Raw genomic sequence first — 15,828 nt, 5'->3', positions numbered from 1 at the left:
GCCAAACCACAGCACCAGGCAAACAAATAATCAGGACAGAAGACCTTAAGTCCCAGTGAGCTTTTATTGAGCTAATTCTCTGCTTTAAAAATAACTCAGGATTTTATCTGTCATCATTTCTGTCCTCTGACACCAACATGGTTATCAGCCTTCCAGTACATATTTGTGTACAGAGATACACACCAAATCAAAACTGCGCTCTGCTGGACATTTGCCAGTTACCAGTTTGCCCCTCCCCCCAAAAAAATCCTTTTCCCTCCCCCCCAACCCCTTTCCAAATTCTAGTCCCCAATGTTCACAGTGAACATGGCCTGGACTGAGGACCAATGAAATACAATGTTGTTTGAACTGAACACAAAAAGTATGTCCCACTTCTTCAGCTTTCCAGTTTTTTTTCTTCAATAAAGGGAATATTGACTATTTTTTCCCAGATAACCCTCCCCACAATTCTTGGTTAAAATACAGCCAAGCTGTATCTTAGTAGACCCATCCGATCCCACCCCACATAGATCACCTGCGCAGGGCTTGAGAACGCTGCCAGAAGGGAAGGACCCCCCCCCCCCGGTCTGCCCTTCGCAGCCGGAGGGGGCTCCAAAGTAAGTCCTGCTAAGCCTGAGGTGCCCCCTGCTCCCCAGAGGCCTCTCTGGACCCTCCCAGAAGAGAAGGTGAGTCTGCTCAGCCAGCAATGCTTACTTTGCCCAAGCCAGGGGCATGCTTGGCTCCAGCAGCACAGGTCAGCTCACGGCTGGAAACCAAGGCACCCACCTTGGCAAGGATGCTGGCAAACGCCCACGGATCCATCCTTATCTGTCAGCATTTAGCAAGCCCTGTTCAGGTAAGCCCACCCTTAAAATAAAGAAAGCTAGAATGAGATGTCTGACATTAACACATCTGTTTTTGTGTCCTGCTTCCATGACCTCACCCAGCCCCATCAACAGACACAAAAACAAAGGCCAAAGGAAAGATGCTCCCATCTCATTCTAGAGAAATTAAATTTAAAAATTAATACCAACCCACCCCTCTCCCCACCCCCAATTGGGCAATCTCTGGCAAGTGCAGCACATTTTGGGAAGAGCACACTGAGAGATCAAGCCTGACTTGTTCTGAGGGATTTCATCCTATAGATGGGTGATCTCAACATCTGCCTAAGGGCTGAATCAGCCACAAGGCATCATATCTCAGTGTTCTCTTTGGACCAGCAGAAAAACATCTGTGACCAATGCAGAGATTCTTGACAATTCACCTTTATGAACAAGAATTTTAAAAATGTTCATGTTTATAGTCATTTTCAGAAGGGGAGAAAAAGGGACGGGGCTTTCCCCTGTCCACATCTGGAGCATCTTTCCCTTTACAAGTCCCTCTGCATCCTGGAGAGAGACAGCTACTAGCCAAGTTCAGGTGGCCTTCTGACCTGAGAAAGGCCACCCAAAAATGGTTTTCCAGGACTCTAGGCAGATTTGCCGCTCCTTTGCTGGGCGGCCACATGTAAAGTAATACTTTCCGTTTAAAAATGCTGTGCTTCAAGAGTGACACGATCAGCATGGCACGAGGGGCATAGCGGCCACATCCACTCATGACACCACGCCAAGTGTGCATGCTCTCACAAGATCCTAGGGTTCTGCACACTTGTCACTTTTTGCACTAAATTTACTCCTTTCCTCCATTGCTGGGAAGGCAGACTGGCTGCAGCCGACAAGCAAGATTTTTCTTTTGGTCAGAATTATCTATATTCCCCCCCCCCACCCACTAGAGAGAGTACTTGCCGGTCTGATGCAGCTGCTGTGAAGCCCCCAGCAGAGGAGGGGTTTTTAGTGCAGCTCCTGCTATGTTACTGTGGAAGTTACTCAAGACAAAAACAATTTCACTTTGAAAGAGGGCTGCCAGGAGGCACCTAGTGCTAGCGCACATTTCTGAGGCATGGGCTGGGCAAAGGTGTCTTCCTGCAATCCCAACCCAGGGCCAAAACAGGTCAACACTCAGCCCCTGGGGAAAGGAAGGAGGGAGCCACAAGTGCAGTGTCCGAATATGTGGTGTCTGAGAAGGGAGGGGCTGGCTGTGTGCGTCCCAGTGCCTCCTGGCAGCCTGTTGCTGGTCAGGCTGGAAGGGAATTCTTAAGAAGTTTACAAGTTGAGTTGCCTCACTCCTTTTGCCTGTAGATCAGGCCAAACATCAAGCATATATTGGGAGGGGCACAATTTAAAACAACACTGCTTGGGCCTACCACACCAATCTCTCGTACAAAGGCCAAGCAGAGGAGGATGGAAAGGAGAGAAGAGCGAAGAGCCTGGACATGGGGCTGGCCCTTGCCTGCTTCAGAGTCACAAGGCAGGCAGGCTGGAGACAACCTTCACAAGGAAGAGAACTCCAGAACTGGCCAATGGCTATTGCTCTTGGTCACCCTAAATCCACACCCTGCATGCCCAGGTGCACCAAAGTGAATGAGCTCTTCCTTCCCCTACAAGTCAGGCGTCAGCTTCCTAGTTCTGGGGGGGGGGGCTCTAAAAAGAGCACATCAAAGGGGATTATCCTATCCCTCTGCCCCCCTTCTTCAAGGTGCCACAAGCACTATAGCATGCTGGACCTACTGGCTTGGCACAGAGCAGTGTTGCAGAATACTGAGCCCCTCTCACCTTTAGCTGCTGTCAAGATCTATCTATAATCCCTTTAACCCCAGCAAACTTCATCAAAAACGGGGGGGGGGGGGAAGAGGTTATATATGAACCCATAACAGGGGGAAAAAAACACTTATTTACAGAGTTTATACAAGTATACACATCCAATTTTCAGTGGCACACACTTCAGAGAGGAAAGATTACCACGGCTCTGAGACACATCTACCCAGCAAGTGCTGTGGCCACCGAAGGAGACTCAAGAAGCTCGTCCTGGTAGTGTTCCAAGGGCAGCCGAGGGCTTTTCCCCAGATGGCTCCTGCTGCAGGTGGGTGGCGAGTGGCTCTTTCCTCCCAGAGGGCCAGCGTTGCACTCAGTCAACCCAGATGGTCCAGGTTATTTAGTTTAAATACATGTTATTTACAGAGTGGGTGAACTGCAACCACATCTCAACTCCTCCGTTGTTTTAACAAAAACATCTTTAACAAAAAGGTATTACTGACAAGCGTCACCTGCTGGCCCTGCTTGTCGGTGGGAAGGGAAGGGGAGTGGAGGTGGGGAGAGAGATTTTGACCTGAACCAAAAGGACTCCTTGGGCTGTATCTGAAAGGTGATATTCTGAATGGTCTGGTAGCGTAAGGCACTTTGCACAAATAAGTAACAAGCTCTTTAGCTTAGAAGACAGATGAGGAGCCGAGGAGAAGTTGAAATGCACTCAGGCAAGCGGCTGGGGTTGAATCTGGAATCGCAGGTAAGCTTGAGCTTGGGAGTCTTCTCTTTTCAGAGTTCTTCACCACCACAACGAAAGAAATTAAAACCAGCAGTTAGTGCAACTAATGTTCAGTCAGCACACAGTGCAAACACAAGGGAAAAAACAAAGGTATTTCCTTCCTATCTTCTGCTTCCGTCCTCACTGTCAGATTTAAAAAAAAAAAAAAAAAAAAAAGGGGGGGGGGGAATCTCAGCTCTTTAATCTTCATAGTTCCAAAAGGAAAAGGAAAGAAAAAGGAAAAAAATTGAAAAACCCACAAAGAGAAGGGCCTCCCCAAAGAAATGATGCATCACATGTCCAGATCAAAGGGCTCTTTTGGCTTGTGTGTTTAAGCAAAGCCTAGACAGGAAAGAAACAAATACTCCCATTAGTCAACATGCAAAGAGCCCCCAGGAGAGCCAAACCAAGAACACATCTCAACACTTAGGGAGCTCCCAAGAGCATAAAACTGCCTGGAGCCCAACAGTGAGTTTTGGGGAGCAGCAGCTGTCTAAAGACCAGGAATGGGGGGAGCATTTGCACACACACAACCCCTGCACAGACCCACTGAGGACCATCGGCCAAATGTGGAAGACACTGCTTTTACTGTGGTCTTCAGAAGAGAACCAAGTATATGAAGGGACACATGGGAAGAGGCAGGATGACCACAGTCAGCCCGCTCCCACATATGGGAGGGGGTTGTCTTCCCACATTTCCCAGCAGGACGACAGGACTCTTGCTAAAGAGGGCTCTTGCTCCAAAGGAAGCCCCCCCCCCACTAGTGCAGAAGGTGGCTCTCCTCACAAGAGACGGATCCTTTGCGAGGACAGCCAGAGCACATGCTTGGAAGGGGATGGGGCCAGCCATGCTGCTGCCTGCCTAAAGTCTTACAACATAACCCCCCCCCCCTCAACATCTAACAGTCCACTTGCATAGCTGCACATAAATGCTGGAGGAAGACATAAGTTGGGGAACTCAGGAAGGCATCACCCCTTTGAGCACAACCCTTCACTCCACCTGCCTGCTGCTGTTCCCAGATGGAAGGACCATTCCTTGGGACAAACAGGCAATCCCCTGAGAGAGTGTCAAAGACAAGCCATGTTTCCCTCAAGGCAAGTGCCTCTCTGACACACATGATATCATTGTGGCTCCCATTGGCTGCCCTAAGAAATACGAAGATACAAATTTTTGCTGTTTGGCAAAAATGCTTTTTACCGCATTGTGCCCAAGCGCCTCACATCAAGGCAAGCTACAAGGCAGCCCCAGGCTCTTGGGAAGACAGGCACCCAGACCCTCCCTGAGTTCAAAATCCATCAGAAATCACGGGGTACCCCATGACCATGTAATAAACCCGTATCTGACTGTAATTAAGGGAATCAGTTGCTAATAAGTGCAAAGGGCAGAGAGGCAACAATGCCCTGTGCCCATTAATTAGCTCGGTCCAAAGCCTGGCAAGCATGTGACACAGCTTGCCAGGCAACCTTAAGGATAGGCTCTCTCAGCTCTTGTGGACCTCTCTTGAAATTACTGGCTGGCAGGCTGAGGCCTTGACTTCTCCCTCCCCAAGCCAGCAAAGTTAGATACGTACGCAGCCCTTACGGTTTTTCGTCTTCTACGGGCTCACTGTGGTACTCCGCCACGTACAGGCTCTTGTCAATATTACTAGGGATGGGCTTGATTTCTGTTCCCAGCTGCTCTTCAATACTTTTCAGGTTGAATCGATCATCATAAGTGATCAAGTTGATGGCCAGGCCAAGGTGGCCAAATCGCCCTTTGAAGAGAAACCAGATGGTAAGGCTCAATGCAGTTGAGCTGTGAGTGCCCAGTCCACCAGCAGCACTGAAGATGGCTACACAGCCATGACAGACTGAGAGGCTCTTAGTTCTCTCCCCTCCCTCTCCCCCAAAGTTACAGTGTTGAGTTTCACATCCTCGTTTACTGTAGTATTTTAATCACTGAGAAGAAATGTGGCATTTTAATACTCCCCTGGGGGACAGGGTGCAATACAGGGTAAAATGGGCTAAGAACCCCTCACATCTGAATCTCTCTTGTAAAGCCAGGTACATTCATCCACTGCTTCTCTTCTTCAGCCCAAAAGCAGTGTACAGATGCCACATCAAACAATTATGCCACAATTGAACACATTACCTACAGCTTACCAAGAAAAGCAAGGGCCTACCCCTGGACCCTCTGGTGGGGTACCACCACTGTTTCATGAGTTCGAGGCAACACTTGAACATTGTCCAATCTCACCCCACCCCTCCTTTGAAATGCTACCAGGTCATATTGTTTTAGACGGGGGACAGGAAGAAGGCCACACAGACACTGGCTGGACAGGACTTCACCCGTGTGCCCTGGTGCACTCAGAATCAAGATGGCAGCAAGCACAGCTGTTGTGGCAAATACATCTGGGTCAAAGCACTCCCAGAAAGGAAAGCTGTGATTTACCAGCTGAAACTTTTGAGCAGATTTCAGGGGCAGCTCCAAGTACTGCTGAGGTCATAAAAGTATGGATGACAATTCACTGTCCTGCTTAAAATCTCTCATGGACCATCATAGCCACCTGTGTTTTGTATTGCTTGCCAATCAAGAGAGCTATTTAGCAAAGATCACCTCTGCCAAATAAAGGGATGGCTGATATGTTAACCGCATCCTTCAGCTTTTCTCAGATTTACAGTTCCTATGAATGAATTTATTATTACGGCACATGGCCAGCACCACGGTCCCTATCCAGTGATTTGTCATGAGAATTCAGAAGCAATGCTTGGAATGAAATCATCACCATCCAAGTAGTTAAACTTCCTCACCTGATCTGCCAATACGGTGGAGATATGTCTCTGCCAGCTTTGGAAAATCAAAATTTATCACAACATTCACAGCTTGGATATCAATACCTCGGGTAAACAGATCTGAAAGACAAGCAGCCCAGGTTAGACCACTTGACTAAGACTGCATAGAAGGTGGCCCTCAACCAACGCTGGTCATATGTAAGCCTGTCTTAGAAAGACCGCTGAGCAGAATAAAAGTGCTTTAAATGAGTTTAAGATGTGCCTCTTGCTGTTTTCATTTTTCCCCTTGCCTGATGCATACCCTTTACAGATACTTTTAGAGTTGCAAGATTTTGATGAATAGTTTGAAGGACCTTTGAAAGCCAGAGGTCGAATTAGAACAGGCAATAACACATACATTCCTGTCTTGCCATATCCCTTCATGTTTCATGCTTTTTGTCCAAGCTATAAAATCCAGAAATGGAAGAATCTGAATTTTAGCTGTTCTGTTGTCACATTCAACTGCAAATGCTCCTCCAAACTCATTAGTAAATTCACAAGAAATTAAGAGAGGATTTCTCTTAAGGGCAATCCCTTTTATTCTTAAAATCCAAAACATCTTTTTGCATTCCTGCATGTTACACTGTCCTATTGTCTAAAGTGTGAAACACAAGGAAAATACCAAATGTTCCCATTATCTATACTACTGGATAGCCATTAGAAAGTAAGCTACAAGGGAGGGAGGTCAGAGAAAAAAGGGACACTTACCAGTGCAAACAAGATTGCGGCATAAACCATTCCGGAAATCATGGAACACACGATTGCGGTGCTCCTAGCAAGAAACAGTGGGAGATTTATTGGACCCAGCAACCCCTGATGTTCAGAGACCAACCATTGAGAAAACCTTCTCTCTCAGACCTCCATGAAAAGAGCAAGTGCTCCTGTGTGCTATCCTCAAGCACAGAAAACAAGCTCAACTGAATGGTGAAACGTGTTGACAGCCATGTTGTGCTACACTCACTTTCCATTTCCCCTTTGTACTCTCATGTTCAGACCTCTTCCTTTCAACCTATTTTGGCGCAAACAAGCCTTTTTTTACAGTCTCTCCCTCTCCCCTTATATCAGTGGTTCCCAACCTGTGGGTCGGGACCCCTTTGGGGGTCGAATGACCCTTTCATGGGGGTCGCCTAAGACCATTGGAAAACACCTATTTAATTACAGTTATGAAGCAGCAATGAAAATAATTTCATGTGTTTGGGTCACCACAACATGAAGAACTGTATTAAAGGGTCACGGCATTAGAAAGGTTGGGAACCACTGCCTTATATGCTAGGTCAACTGTGGTGCTCTTTGGTTTAGGGCTGGAGGCAAGTGCTCCTACCTCACCACTCTGCCTGAGCGCCGAAATGTAGTTTGATATGCAGGAAGAAAGACAGTTGCAAAAAAAGGCATTCACATGCATTTGGTATAAGGACCTTTTCTCCTCCACCTCACTGTCAGTAACAAACTTATATTCAAATCCTACAGGAGTTTGTCAATTGCTCTGAACTGACCTGTCTCATCTTTGCATGGATGTAGAAACATGAATACCCCAGCTGGGAGATTTTCTTAGCTAGCAATTCAACCCGCTGAGAAGAGTTGCAGAAGATGATCGACTGGTTTATCTGGAGCTACATACAAATACAAAAAAAGTCACTATGTAAATATTCTAAGAAAACCTCAATGCAAAGAAATAAAACAAAATAAATCCATAAGGTGAGAGAAGGTGGTCATTAGTCTACTGTTTAGGCATATGGCTTAACCGCCTTGATTCCATGACATCCTCCCTCCCCAAAAACATTTTTTCGGGGGGGGGGGGGGGGAATAAGACACTGCGTACCCTGGAGAAGAGTGTGTTGAGACAATGCACTTTCTGACGCTCAGTCACATAAGCATAGTATTGGGTAACTCCCTTCAGGGTCAGCTCCTCCATCAAGTTAATCTCATAGGGTTTCTGCAAGTGGGAATTCTGGAAAAAACACATACACACAAATCCAGGCATGTAGAGAAACATATAGTCTGCAGGAAACCAGGATTCAGGCACTGGTTCATGAACATTTGGGAGCTTTATCAGATGTGTGACAGGAATTGTCAAAAATGCACTCACCATAAACTTCTGTACACTGAGAGGAAATGTGGCAGAGTAGAGCAAGATCTGCCTGTTTTTGGGTAAGGTGAGAATGATGTCCTCCATTATCTGAACAAAATCTTGAGAGAGCAATTTGTCTGCCTGGAATGAGAAAAAGACTAATTTAAACATCATTTACCCATTTCATGTATATCTTGCCCTTCTTTGAACTATCTAACCGTAACTCTTTAAATATAGAAAAATCTTCCCTCACAAGCTATCATAACACAACCCTGACTTCAAATGATTTGTGTGTTGCGTCTCTTCAAGTTGTTTCCGACTTAGGGCAACCCTGAGGGAACCTATGTCAAGGTTTTCTTGGGAAGTTGCTTCAGAGGGGGTTTGTCATTGCCAACCTCTGAGGCTGAGAAATGGTGACTTGCCCAAGGTCAGCCAGCAGTTTTTCATGGCAGAGCAGGACTTTGAACCCTGCTCTCCAGAGTCATATTACAACGCTCAAACCACTGCACTGTGAAACTACATTTCAAAAAACATAACATTCAGTTCAGCAGCTGAATGCCACCACTTTCACTGGTAAAGAACACAAGCTTCAACCAATGCTACAATTACCTCATCTAGAACAATCATCTGGACATGATCCACTTTTGCTACTCCTTTCTTGATGAGATCGAGAATCCTCCCTGGTGTAGCTATCACCACATGCACTGCAAAAGAAAAAGGCCAGAGAGATAGAGATGCCACTTGGATTCTCGGTGTTTCAAAGAGAGCAGATCCACCTTGGGCTTCCGGAAGCAACCCTCCGCTCACCTGTGTCGTCCAGCCTCATTATGTCATCACGTAGGTTGGTTCCTCCGGTGGTAGCCATCACTTTGGCCCCTCCCATGTGTTTGCTGACCTGGATGCAGATCTGACTGACCTGCAGGGCAAGCTCGCGTGTGGGAACTATCACCATTGCTGGGAGAGAAGCAAAATATTCAGGACCCATGCCTCCAGATGGCAACAAAGTACCACTATGCTAATAACTGTTGTGTCCTTTTAAGAGCTGAACTTCAGACTTCTGGAAATCACAACTTCACTAGCATAAAAAAACTACTGTTAGACAGGAAGGCGTGCACAGCATTCTGTTCTCTGCCCTTCAGTATAAGCCTCAGAAAGGCTAGCTGCTGATGGACAAAGCATGCTGGTCTCAAGTAGTCTTAACTGACAGTGTGTGTGTTTTGTCCCAAGAGCGATGCTATGGGCTTTGGGTGTAGTAAGGCCTCTGGCTCTCGGGATCACAGCCAGAACAAAAGACTTGTCCACAAATTTCTTAAGTTTCAAAAGCTTTACTGATTATAAACACAAACATGAAACTGATCTCCTTTTTCTTACTAGTCCTTCCTAAATACCTTGCTCTCTTGGTGGATTCTATCTTTCTTCTTTTGAGGACTTTCTCTTTACTCTTCTGTGGACTTATCTTTTTGTCAAAGGAAAATACTCTCTCCAGGTCTGACTTGGCTGAAATCTTACTACACACTGAAACTTAGCTAGAGGGAGACAGCATAAGACCCTGGGATTTCCCACAATCCTTGCCTTTCTTAAAGCTGTAGATCTCTATTTTCCCTTCTAACCTAATACATAGAAAAGCTAATATAATCTCAACTAAATATATGTCTCAAGAGCATCAAAGATGCTCTGGAGGCATGACAATGTGCATATGATCCATGTGGACAGAATATAGACATAATTTCTTAAAGTCCTTTGTTCTAGCTTGATTTGCAAGATCAAGTCAGTCTATCTCAAAACCAGGCCAGTGTTAACACAGCCGTTTGAGTGAGCGGATGGGCCTTGGGAGAGCTAGTTACTGATTCCATCACCAGCACTGTGCTCTGAAAGTCGCTAGGTGACTTTGGTCCAGTCATTCTCTCAGCCTGACACAACTCTCAAGGGGGACGTGAGCAGCCGGGGGAGGCGGGCCACGTGTGGCACCTGGATGTCACTGGAGGAAAGCCAGAATCTCAAAAGGATTCTGAGACTTCATGGCACTTCTCTGGAGACAGGGCCACCTTCAACTGACCTTGTATGTTGTCCTTTTTTAAGTCAAGCCGTTCAAGTAAGGGAATGAGGTAGGCGCCACTCTTGCCAGTTCCATTCTTTGCTCTAGCCAAGATATCCCTCCCAGACAAAGCAATGGGGATGCTCTCCTCCTGGAAGACACCACAGGGATCAATAAGAAACAACACAACACTTACTGGAGGCCAGAAGAACTACACACCATGTTCCCCTAACTTCTGGGATAGACTATGCCCATGCTGTCAGGCCACCACTGCACCTGTGAAAACAGCTTTCCTTCTGTTTAATCAGCTAAGAAAAATTTAGAGGGCTAAAATGTGTTAGCTATGTACCAACCTGAATAGGAGATGGTTTCTCCCAGCCCATTTCAAAAATTCCCATCAGTAACTCCCGTTTCAGGCAGTAATCTTCAAATTCATTTCCTTTTGTGGATGTCACATCCTGAACAGGGAAAGAGGACAGTCAGCCTCCATATATTCGCAAGCTGACAGTCTTAATACAAGAGGCATTTCCAAAGAAGTTAGTGGCCAGTCAGTAAGCAAACTTTCCTCTCCCCACCCCCCACAAACACACTTATTTGTCACCAGGAGCAAGAAATAAAGCCAACTATATTTGTGCACGGATGTACCAGTCTGTATTCTGAGGCCAGATTAATTATTGGCTAAGCTTATTTCACCTGCTGGAAACAGACACTTCTGCTAACTCCAGGTAAAACCCTGTCCTTATTTGGACCCCTGGCAGCTTCAGGAACCCTTACCGAAGTTTTGATTCTCAAATCTTTTGGAGGGAGTTTTAAAGTCTTCTTCCAGTCATCGCCAGGTCTGAAGGGAGAAAACAATGTCATGTCAGCAACTGGATTCTAGCCACAAAAGATTTCCCGTTTCACTCAGCTGAGTCCACTGCAGAGCCAGCATTGGATCGAGGCGTGTAACAACAAACAAAAGAACAATAAAAATGCTACACAGAAAGTCACAAGTAAAAACATAGCAAAAACACCCTACAACTCCCTCCCACCCTAAAATGATGTTAAAACAACAATTCCCACTAAAATTCTACCAAAAACGTACTTAATAAAATCACGATCACAGTCCGGTGGGAACGGCTATGCAACTGGAGAGTAAATATTCCAAGGAGGTCAGTTAGGGAGAGATCAGTTTTTATTGCCTTCTTAAAGGCCTCTAAAGATATTATGTGGCTGATCTCCTCCAGCAGGTCATTCCAGACTTTTGGAGTGGCAACAGAAAACATCCTCTGGGAAGTCGTTACCAGTCTGGTTTTCTTAGACTGCAAGAGATTCTTCCCAGAGGACCTGAGATTGCGGGAAGGATTGTATGGGAGGAGGCGTTCCCCCAGGTAAGCTGGACCCAAGCCATGTAGGGCTTTATAGGTAATGACCAACACCTGATACTGTGCCCAGAAGCTAATAGGCAGCCAGTGTAGGGATTTTAAGATAGGTGTAATAGGATCAAATTTAGAACTCCCTGTAACCAATCTGGCTGCCATATTTTGAACCAGTTGCAGCTTCTGAATGAGGCATGAGGGTTGCCCCATGTAGAGCGCATTGAAAATCTAGCCCCCCAAAGAATGTAACTTACACTAGTTCAAGGCATTCCCTCTCCCCAAAGTCTTCACAGGCAGCAATGGAATGCTTAATGACTTAAAGACACACAACAACAGTTAAATTTTTATAAAAGCAACAGATCTGGGGCAGCAGGTGTGTCAGAAGAGGAACATCCACTTCTGTAGTAGATTGAGACAGCAGCAAACCACATGCTCTAGGAAGTTCTCATGTTATTGCTGCAAACAGCACAGCTATCTTAACTTGTTTACAGTGCAAGACAAGACACAATTTTTTCAGAGCAATAACCTGCCTGCCTACATGGAGGCCAAATTCTTTTGACACCAAAACAAAAACCTGCTTAATGTGAGAACCAGTCAGGTATCTGTACAGTATTAAGCAAACACCTGAGAGTCAAGGTGGGTAAGCAGCTCCAGGTACTTCAGGATGGGAGACTAAGCAGGCCAACCTCAACTCTGAATAAGTCTGGCCAAGAAAATACTGAGACAGGATCTTGAGAACTTGGGAGTAAATTTGAAGACGTTAAGCAACAAACCCAAAATGATGAGAAGTGCACTTTTACTCATGGTTCAGAAGTCTCACAGATGTGAATGACTACTGCAGTACATTATGTGCAGCTGCTCTTGGAGACTGCCCAGAGACGTCAATTTGTCATGTCCTCATCAGCAGCCAAGTAAAATCCCTCTTATTAGCTGCTGACAACATGCAACATCAGTTCTGCTGGTAGCCATTTTGTTTGCTTCCAGGTAGAATTCAAGGTGTTGCTTACTTTTAAAGCCCCCTTAAGGCATGATTCCAGGATGCCCCAAGGAGCACTTTCTCCCTTAAATACCAGCTCACTCCCTGAAGCCCTGATGTAAAAATACATTGTAGGTTCCACTGCCACTGGATGTGCAAATGTGAGTTTTCTCAGAGGTGGCCCTGCAATGTGGCATTTCCTGCTCTCAGACATATGCCAGGTCAGGGAACCGGGCATATACCAAATCAAGGAAGCATTTAAAACATCTCCACTTTGGATCTCTTCTACAGTTCTGTATTCTTAACTGTGCTTGGAGTGCTGCTGCTAAATTGCCTCCATTGCCAAATTAAACCATACTCTCTTCAGGGCAGAATGGTGCCTTTTGATGATATGTGTTATTCTAAGACACTGTGTACATTCATGACACTACAGAACACAAGAAAACAAGGGGCACATAGAACTGATGGTTAAAATAATGAACATGAAGGGATATTAAGAACAGGAAGAATGAAAAATAAGGCTTGGCATCACATGTCTGATAAATGAAGCCCAACTACAAGAACAAATGTTTCCTCTCAAAAAAGCCAGGCACCTTTTCAAAGTGCTGCCATCGCTAATGAGTTTCCAGGCATACGCTTACTTGATAGTGGAGGCCATGCTCTGTGCTTGCTGCTGAGTGCCGTTGTTGATTGTGTTGGGATGTTTCAGCTGGTTTATCTGTTGCTGAGCCTGTGTTCCTCCGCCTCCTGGGCCGCCGCTGGGTTTCACTGGGCCCCTCAGCTGCCCATTCTGACTGGTGAGACCCATTATAACAGGGTTCTCTGTTCTGGCCGTACTCATGTTTTGATTTGTAAAGGTGTCTTTTTCAACTTCAAAACTTTGTGAGTACAGAAACTGTAATAGTTTATTAGACTCTCCAAGATGAAGAGATAAATAAGGTCCTGCTCAATATTATGAGTCTGTTATTGCAACGCAGGCAAGCACCTGTAAAGTCACTCGAGAGTAAAGCAGTCACTTGCACTGATGCACTCTGTGGAACAACTCTTTTAAAAGTCTTCTAACGAAACTGAGTTCTATCCAGAATCACTCACTTCAGTCTGAAAAAAGACAAGACAGCGCTGTTAGCATTTGCAGCAGGTTGAACAACCGACATGTGTTCAAAGGAACACACATTAGAGGCCTGGGGCCCCTTCAGAGTACTTTTTATTACTATCACACACTACCTTTCCAGTAGCATACACTTTTATCCACTGAAATCCATGGGTGGATGAAGTGTAAAACAGCCTTAGGTGCCACAAGACTTTTTGCTATCTGCTTAGACTAACTGGCTCTTTGTGGACACAGATTAGCCACTGCACAGAAACCCTCAGTTGAAAACTGTTCCCATCTGGATTATTAATGGTCTTCGTTTATGAACAAGCCAGGAACCCACTGAAGCTCAATGCTTCAGTCTTTAGTAGCCCAAATGTCTTCTTGCTTGATGCTCTGACAGTTTCTTTTTCCTTTACTTTATTTCTGCTTTTCCTCCTGACTGATAAATGCTGCAAAAGAAGCCTCTGCCTTCTTTACGTCACACACAGGAACAAGGAACTGTTCCTTTGCAATGCAATGCAATGGGGTCAGAGGCATGTGTCTCTCCTACGAAAGAGCTCCAAATGGGAATAAAGTTTGAGACCTTTAAAAGGGGGCAGAAAACAAAAGAGAACAGCATTGTGAATACAGCAGGCCTTCTCTATCCACGGATTCTCTATCCACGGATTCTCTATCCACGGATTCAACCCTCCTTGGCTTGAAGGTATCTGAAAATACACAAGTTCCAAAAAGCGAAGCTTGGTTCTGCCATTCTATATAAGGGATGTATATATATGCCATTGGATATATATCATGGGACTTGAGCATCCATGGATTTTGCTATAAACAGTGGGTACTGCAACCAGTGGATGCCATGGCACATTGCAACAACAACAACAACAACAACAGCCGTTTGTGGGTTTTTCGGGGGGCTCTGTGAAGGCCATGTTCCAGAAGAGTTTCTTCCGGACGTGTCTGTGGCTGCTGGCATCTTCAGAGAAGGATGCTGACTGCAAAACGTCAGGAAGAAGCTCTTCTGGAAGATGGCCTTCACAGACCCCCCCCCGAAAACCCCACAAGGACTACGGATGCAGGCCATGGAAGCCTTAGACTCCACTTAGACTAATAATGACCCCCCCCTTGGATGCAATGGCACTTGAGCACCCATGTATTTGGGTTTAGGGGGATCCTGGAAGGAGACCAAGGGCCCTGTGCAGCTGTTGTTGTTGTTGTTGTTGTCGTTAGGACAATTGTTGTTATCGCCCATTCTCCACAAGGGACGTGAGCATCATCCACGGAGTTTGCGATCCAGGGTGGCCCTGGAACCAAGCCCCAGCCAAGGATAACAGCAAGGGCCCATTGCCATTGTTATCAGGGCTGCCCCTTGGATGGAACGGGCCTCGAGGACCCGCGTATTGCGGTTTCCGGAGCCCAAAAAGCGGAGAAGGAAGAGCCCTTTCCCCGGGGACTGGGCCGCAGAGGGGTGACTGGGAGGCAGAACGGAGGAGCCCATCCGGGGAGCCGGCTGCCAAGGAGGCCCTTGGCGGAGGCTGCCATGGCGGCGCCGGGGGCGATGGACTGGCTCCTGGCCCTGGCTGCGGGGCCTTCCCCGCGTCCTTCCCCGGCCCCACGCCCCTCTCGCGGGGCCTGAGGGCTGCCCGCGGCCTCCTCGGAGCCTGCCTCGGGTAGGCCTCCTTCCCCCGGGCCTCTCCCTGGGCGCTGCGGCGGACGAGGCCCGCGCCCTTCGCTGGCTCCCTCCATGGCGTCTCCCTCCCTCCTTCCCCAGGCCGAGCAGCGCCTCTTCCGCCATAGGCCCCGCTCCCGCCGCCCAGGCCTCCCCCTTGCCTTGCCTCGCCTGGCCGCCTTTCGGCCGCCTCTCCTTCTCGGCCCTCCGTCCCGGCGATGCCTCTCCTCCTCCGCCTCGTCGTCGCTTCTGCTTCCGCTGAGTAGCTCTTCTGCTGAGGACTCTGGCGATGGCGGCGACGCGACAACAAGATGGCGCCTTCCTCCTTCCTTCCGTCCTCCCTCCGCGCGGGACACGCCCCCTGACAGGCCACGCCCCTCGGACGCCGAGCCAAGGATGCGCATGCGCACAGACACCAGGCAAAGGAGGGCTACTGGTGGTGCAGTC

General features: G+C 47.1%; 1 protein-coding gene across 4 annotated transcripts; it reads right to left on the bottom strand.

The window, feature by feature from the left end:
* Positions 1-50: 50 nt before the first annotated feature.
* On the bottom strand, positions 51-14,267 carry DDX6 (DEAD-box helicase 6). Of its 4 annotated transcripts, none has more exons than XM_042473553.1 (14): positions 13,850-14,267; positions 13,267-13,723; positions 11,066-11,129; positions 10,645-10,749; positions 10,313-10,442; positions 9,064-9,210; positions 8,866-8,960; positions 8,275-8,397; positions 8,008-8,136; positions 7,682-7,798; positions 6,897-6,960; positions 6,168-6,269; positions 4,960-5,131; positions 51-3,720 (listed from the first exon to the last, which is right to left on the bottom strand). In XM_042473553.1, exons 2-14 carry the CDS (start codon positions 13,464-13,466, stop codon positions 3,684-3,686), a joined length of 1,485 nt encoding a protein of 494 aa, XP_042329487.1. In that variant the 5' UTR covers positions 13,467-13,723; positions 13,850-14,267; the 3' UTR covers positions 51-3,683. The 4 variants fall into 4 exon arrangements, with proteins under 4 accessions (XP_042329487.1, XP_042329486.1, XP_042329490.1 ...); XM_042473552.1 differs by having other exon boundaries at positions 51-3,397; XM_042473556.1 differs by having other exon boundaries at positions 51-3,397; positions 4,949-5,131; positions 13,850-14,266.
* Positions 14,268-15,828: the final 1,561 nt, after the last annotated feature.

This window comes from Sceloporus undulatus, chromosome 6, assembly GCF_019175285.1.
Source record: "Sceloporus undulatus isolate JIND9_A2432 ecotype Alabama chromosome 6, SceUnd_v1.1, whole genome shotgun sequence".
NCBI classification, from domain to species: domain Eukaryota; kingdom Metazoa; phylum Chordata; class Lepidosauria; order Squamata; family Phrynosomatidae; genus Sceloporus; species Sceloporus undulatus.
The sequence above is the reverse complement of the archived record's forward strand: the minus strand, read 5'-3'. Positions and strand labels throughout refer to the sequence as shown.

Coding starts and splice junctions, on each gene's coding strand:
- DDX6 (XM_042473552.1), bottom strand. CDS start 13,466: ATGAGTACGGCCAGAACAGAGAACCCTGTTATAATGGGTCTCACCAGT. Junction 8,398..8,865: donor AGATGATTGTTCTAGATGAG/GTAATTGTAGCA, acceptor TTCTCATTCCAG/GCAGACAAATTGCTCTCTCA. Junction 5,132..6,167: donor CCACCGTATTGGCAGATCAG/GTGAGGAAGTTT, acceptor TTCTCTTCAAAG/GGCGATTTGGCCACCTTGGC.